We start from the raw sequence: 6,714 nt of genomic DNA, 5'->3' as shown, positions 1-6,714 counted from the left end.
AAGAAGACTCGGAGGCAGCTGATTATTTTCATTTGTAAAAAAAGAAAAAGTTTTATTATGAAACTAGTTTGTATAAAACAGGGTTATACATGGGGTGTTTTTTGTAAGTTTGTAATAAAACAGTAAGAAAACAAAAAAGGACAGTGATAGAAATTTCCCAAAAGGCAACCCATCAAAACCAACTGGCTGCCACTTTGCGTTTGGACAGTAGCTGCATAAACTTTGTTCTTCTTGAACAGTTTTTAATAACATCATTAATACATTAACAAAGTTTCTATAAAGTAAGACACATTGGTGCTGAAGTACATCTGGTGGCCTTTTGATCTCACCTATGAGGACAGTTCTTTACAAAACCACATAGGGAAAATGGCAGTTGTAAGGTGAACTACACATCTAAAATATGCAGAGGTAATAGCATTACATGTTAAAGTATCAAGATATACACATTTTAAACCATTTGTACAAAACTCTATAAATTTTCTCTCTCTCTCTTATGTACAAAAATATCTTAATATATCCCCAAACTGGTTAGGATAGATACAAATAGATTTTTCTTATAATAAAAAAAATTCACAAAAGATTGGAAGCATTCTATGATGAAAAAAGTAGAAAAGATGGTGTGAGGGAGTGGAGCTTGGGGAGGGAGCCCCCCCCTCCCGCAGAGGATTGGGGTTTCAAAGAGCATACTTTCACTGCAGACAAATGTCCACAGCTTATGGGGATGGAGGATACAGAGACGAAAGACACCAACCCATTTCTAGAGGGCTAAGAGCTGCGCTTTCAGAGGGGGCGGGGAGGTCAGCTTTGCCTGTTAGTGGTGGGTGGGAGTTTCTACAGGGCGTGCGCTGCTCCCTTCCGCCAGGAGCCCGCTGTTTTTGCACACAAGCTGCATTTTGTGCATTGACTCGGGTCCTAGTCACTCTTTCTATCTCCGTGAATGATTGGAGTGCAAAGATACTGTTCTGAGCGCATTCCTGTTTTGCGAGAGCCTTGCTCTCAGGCATGTGGCGCTTAGTTGGCGTAGGGGTTGGTTGCCTGGATTTGTTTGTTTTCTTCTTATTCTCTTCTTCTTCTTCTTTCTTCTTTTTTTTCCCTTTCAACATCGCTGACGAAAAAGCACTAAAGATGCAGGTGGCGCGGTGGCCCTGCAACGTAAGAAAAACGGGAGAGGTTAGTGTGCACTTGGAGGCCAGTAGTGGGAGGAAAAGGAGGTCTGGAGAAAGATCTGTCAGGTAGAGCGCCTCTTTTGACAGGTCTGAGCACTCGGTTCCCCGCCTCAGCTCTACCCTCCCGTTTTGGAGACCTGGACAAAAGCCACTCTCAGAAGCCAAGGCTGAAACTAACATACCAGGATTTGAAATCGACGGACTTTAACAAATCCTTTAGATCAACCCCCCTCCCTCATCTCCGTGGAGACAGCCCCCCTCCTACAGAAGAAAAAGGTTGAAGGCAAGAAAATCCCCCGTTCCCTCCGTAATGCAACCTACCTGCTTCCGAAGTCCATTCGCACCAGGGCCTGACCAGGCCGAGCCCCTCAGAACCAGTTGGTGAAGTCGAGCAGTTCTTGCTCCTCGGGGCTGAGAGGGTCGTAGGAGCCCTCGTCCGACGAGTAGGATGAGACCGGCGACCCGGCCATGGAGTTCATGTCGTTGGAGTAGTTGGGGGAGATGGTGGGTGACAGGACGCCCGCCTGGAAGGCGGCGCTCACCGCGTCGTGCTCGTCCAGCAGCTGCTGCAGCGCGCGGATGTACTCGACGGCGGAGCGCAGCGTCTCCACCTTGCTCATCTTCTTGTTGGCCGCGCCGTTGGGGACGTGCTCCCGAAGGGTGGCGAAGCCCAGGTTGACCAGCTTGACGCGGTTGCGCTCGCGCTCGTTGCGACGCGCCACGGCGGCCGGCTGCTGCTGCGGCAGGCTGTAGCCGAAGCCGCTGAAGTTGAGCCGGCGTTTGCAGCGCATCAGTTCGGGCGAGGACGAGCGCTGTCGCTTGACTTGCTTGGGCGCTGACTTGTGACCGCCCCCTGAGGGCTGGCCGTCGGCCGCGGGGCTCAGCTGCGGCGCCTGCGGCGGCGGCGGCGGCGGAGGCGGCGGCGGCGGCTGCTGCGCGCTCTGCGCCGCCGCTGCCGCCGCCGCCGCCGCCGCCGCGGCCGTGGCAAAGAAGCAGGCTGCGGGCGGCAGGAAGGGCTGCGGGCCTGCGCCGCCGCTCTCCATCTTGGCAGAGCTCTCCATGCGCAGCGGCCGCCGAGGGAGTCGCGGGATCGGAGCGATCCGGGGACGCGAGGTGCGGGGCGCGCGCTGGGGGGGACACAGACAGGACCGGGGGGACACGAACAGAGAGGGAGAGAAGGGGAGAGATGAAGAGGGAGCCCGGGGGAAGTTACAAAAATACAAAATCCCCGGGAGACTTCTTAGGGTGGGAGCAAGGAAGGTGCACCTGCTTCTCCTCCTCCCTCCCCTCCTCCTCCCCCCTCCCCTCCTCCCTTCGCAGGTTGGCTTCGGGAGCCTCGCGTGGCGCTCGCGTGTGAGGCTGCCGCTAGCGCCTTCTTGTTTAAAAAAAAAAAAAAAAAAAAACCAGCAGAAGAAGCAAAAGTCGGTGGTGAGCGCGCTCTGCTGAGTCTTCTGTTCCTCTCCCCTTAGGGCTGCGCTCTCTTGCGCCGGGTCTCGGTCTCTCCAGCCGCGGCTCGGGCTGTTTGTATTATTTTGTTAACCCCCTTTCTTTCTTATTTCCTTCTTTCACTCGCCCTCCTTGGCCGGCTCCCCGTCGCTGCGCCTTCCACGTTCCCTGGCCAGAAGTGAGAGAGTGCTGGGCGGCTGGAGTGCGGCCGCCTTTTCAATGGGACACCCAGCCCCACGCGCAGCCCTGGCCCCGCCTCGCCCCCCACTCCCCGCTGCTGCAGCGAGCGGCTGCAGCCCCCCCGCCCCCCTCCTCCTACCCCCTCCCCCCCCCCCCTCCTTGGCCGGCTCCCCGTCGCTGCGCCTTCCACGTTCCCTGGCCAGAAGTGAGAGAGTGCTGGGCGGCTGGAGTGCGGCCGCCTTTTCAATGGGACACCCAGCCCCACGCGCAGCCCTGGCCCCGCCTCGCCCCCCACTCCCCGCTGCTGCAGCGAGCGGCTGCAGCCCCCCCGCCCCCCTCCTCTTACCTCCTCCTCCCACCCCCTCCTTAAACTCCCCCTCCTCCCCTCCCCTCCCCCCGCCCGTCCCCCGAGCCCGTTCCTTGCAAACTCTCCATTCAGCCGGGTTTGTTGTTGCAGTGCGTGCGCCTGGCGCGTGCCGGACTCCCGGCTGAATAAACAGGCGGCGCGCTCAGGGCGGGCGGCAGCCGGGGGTGGTTCTAGAAGGGGGGGGAAGGGGGAGGGCAGCGTCGCCGACGGGCCAATAGCTCTGGAAATTGGGGGTGTATGGGTGGAAAGGTTTGGGGTGAAGTGTCCCGGGATTCTCCTGAGAACTTGGAGAAAATCACAGGGAAGGGTCTGGGCAGAAAATGTGACACGGGGCGGTGTGGAAGTTGTGGGCAGTGAGGCTCCATTTTTTCCTGTTTTCTTCTCCTACCCCACTGTCACTCTCTTGGGGGTTTTCGATGCTCTTGGGAGCGGAAGGAAATTTGTTACTGAAGTTCAGAGAGATGGGGAGGACTCCGTGGGACTGTTAAAGAACTGTTAAGACTTAGGTTCTCGTCCCAATGCATCCTCTCACTAGCTCCGTGACCCTTAGTAAGTGACATCCACTCTGAGCCTCAGTTTCCTCGTCTGTAACAACAGAAGGTTGGATTAGATGGTCTCTAACGTCCCATCCAGTGGTGAAATCTAGGCTATGCCCCCTACAACTGAGCAAGTGTGGAGGAGGCCAAGAAGAAGGGAGGTGATCGCTTTGAGGGGTGGTGGTAACCAGAGCTGTGGCGAGACAGGTGTGTATGGCCGAGATACTCTTCCAGGATGACCTAGCTGCCTGTAGCATCACCGCCGCGCCCCGCGCCCCCCTCCGGACCGGCTAGGGGGATGCATAAAGAGGGGAGCTCTTTGGGGTATTCCCAGGGTGGATCTGAGAAAGGAGATGGGGGGAGGTGATGGAGCTTGGGGGTGGGGGCGGAGCGGCTTCGCGGGTTGTTCGGAGCCGCTGCAGGCATCTCGGCGGCCTTGGCTCAGCCTCCATCCCGCCCCAGGCGTGTGCCCGGCGGGCCGGTGGCAGGCGACTGGGAGCCGAGCCCGGCCGGGCCGCGTGCTGGCGCCGCGAGGGAGGAGGAGGCGCTTGCAGCCGTCGCTCGGCCGCTTGGACGGCGCCCACCCAGGCGCCCTTCCTGGGCCCTCGGCCCTGGCCCTGTCTGGCCAGAGCCTGGTCCAGCTTCGGGGCTCCTTGGGACGCGGCGCTGCGGAGAAAGCGGACGCAGCAAACGGGTCCCATCTCTGTACCGCTCTGGTGGAGGGAGAAGAAGGAGACTGGGGCGCGTCTCAGGCGTCTACACAGCCGGAAAAAAAGCAGAGTGTCACCATCCGGTTGATTTGTCCACTAGAAATAGGCAGTTTGGGTTAGAGACCTGGGTACAGGGATGCTCGTGTTGACTTATCCCAATAATTGCTTCTCATTGAACTTCCCTTTGTGGAGATGGGTCTCTCTCTAAAAGATCGTGTGGGTGACCGGGGAACCTCCTCTGGTATGGGCGAGTGGCTATGAGTGCTGTCGGAACAATAGTGGTGGTGAGGGCAGTGGGGTCGGGGTGCCGAGGTGAATCACATCTCAGCCTCAGTTTCTTCTTTTAAAACAGATGCGTTTAGGAAGCATAGGACTGAATGGGGCCAACAGAGATCAGTTCTGTAAACTTCCCACCCACACGGCCCCCTCCCCTACAGTAGCCTATGGCCTGCTGACCCCAAAGGGCCGGGGTGAACTCCGTGGGATTTACACCTCTGGCCTCTCCCCCCGCCCCTCCCCCACCCCAGGAAAGGAGCTGAGAGGGCTCCAGGTTACATCTGTCTCCTCTTCCAGGAAGTATAGGAGGCCATGAAGCCTAAAGCAGAGTCGCATTACCCGCTTTCCAACAGGAGGAAGCCTCAGACCGCCTTGGCAGGATAGCAGGCATTCAGGCACATTCCGCCACCCGTTTGCCCCCAGCTGTGCGCCCCGGGTGCGGGCCGCTAGGAGGCATCCACCCTCCTGAGCAGAATAGGGGCCGGGGGGGTGGGCGGGGCGTGCGTGGCGTACGGGGTGGGTCGTCAATATCAACGTATCTAAAGGGCACTTTCCTTCACAGTAGGCTGTATCCCTTCCAGTTCAGACTCTATCCTTCCACACTTTACAAAGGCCCATAATCCTGGCTCTACCACCATTTCGCGTTGTAACCTTAAACAACCTCTAAGGCCCTCGGTTTCCCCATCTGTGCCAGAGCGGCGTCCGCCAGCTCATTTCGAACCGTATCTGCGAGCGGGGGATATTTGCTGATGGCCAGAACGTGTTCTCAGTTTCTTTCTAGGGTAGGGCTCCACTGGTGCAGAGATGCTCCTTATCAGGGACTTCAAGGCCAGAGCCTACTCCCAACCACACACACACACACACACACACACACACACACACAACACACACGCACACGCGCGCGCGCGCGCGCGCGCGCGCGCGCGCCATGTAATGGGCGTTCAAAGAGAAGGGCCAACTAGTGAAGCCGCGCATTGTAGCGGCCCTACGCTTTGGCCTCCGCCCAGGAGAAAGACAGCGGGTGTTGGGATCCTTCCGGCCAAAGCCACGGAACATTTGTCCCTATTCTTCCCGCCCCAGCCCCGAGCCAAAACCCCGTCCTCACCCTCCCCACTCCCACATCCTCAGCCTATTTCCTTACATGCTTTGCAGAACCTCCAGGAGCCCAGGCTTTCTCTTCCTCCTACTCAACACAAAGAGTGCTCCCAGCCCGACGCTGTCCTCTCCATCTTCTCTAACCCTAAGGTAGAGCAGTCTAGAATCTTTTCTTAGGGGCTTAGCCTCGGCCCTTGGGAACTGTGCACTAACTGTCAAGGGTAGTTTAACATGTTCTTCCACTGAAATTGGCGTTCTGGTTGTTTCACCAATTTGGAGCAAAGGACTGAGGCTCAAGGGCCCATTAGAATCCTGCCTGTGTCTCTGTGACCTACATTTGACCTCCCCAACACACACACTCACACACCTAAGAGATCTGCCACATACTCTCCCTGGCCCAGGGAACTCCGGACCTTATACTGGGGGATAAAGCAGAGGCACTTAATTTGGTATCCAGGCTCTGTTACGTAAGAGCTGGGAGTTTGAGCAAATAGCCAACACTCTGAGTTTCAGTTTCCTCATCCTTATATGCCCATGGTTACAGCACCTACCTCCAAGAGTTGTGAGATTTCAGAGAGATGTACGTGGAGCTCTCAGAACTAGGTCAAATGGAAAGGGATTAACAGGAATGGCCTTTTCCAAAACAAGGAGGAAGGCCCTGCTCACACAACCCACCCAGGAAGGGTTTTGTGGGAAGAGGAGGTCTGGCTGTCAGCTTCCTGGAACCGCACCGTGCTAATTGCTCCAGCCATTGGAGATCAAATGCCACCCTGTCCCACTGTCCCAGAACCTGGGAATGGGTAATTCCCGTCCTTTTTGAGGAATGGTGGTGATGCTTGCTGGCAAATCGGGGTGATAGAGATAGAAACCAAGTGTTTGTTTGTTGTTTTAAACACAAACAGTAACAAGTCAGATGGAATACAGACAAGCTTCATGGC

The 6,714-nt window shown here is 56.7% G+C and overlaps 1 protein-coding gene across 1 annotated transcript; it reads right to left on the bottom strand.

Moving 5' to 3' along the window:
* Nucleotides 1-1,534: 1,534 nt before the first annotated feature.
* On the bottom strand, nucleotides 1,535-2,227 carry ASCL1 (achaete-scute family bHLH transcription factor 1). The gene has a single exon (XM_024127165.1). The coding sequence runs from the start codon at nucleotides 2,225-2,227 to the stop codon at nucleotides 1,535-1,537; it is 693 nt and encodes a 230-aa protein (XP_023982933.1).
* Nucleotides 2,228-6,714: the final 4,487 nt, after the last annotated feature.

Source organism: Physeter macrocephalus, chromosome 6, assembly GCF_002837175.3.
Source record: "Physeter macrocephalus isolate SW-GA chromosome 6, ASM283717v5, whole genome shotgun sequence".
NCBI lineage: Eukaryota > Metazoa > Chordata > Mammalia > Artiodactyla > Physeteridae > Physeter > Physeter macrocephalus.
This window is presented reverse-complemented; position numbering and strand designations above follow the sequence as displayed.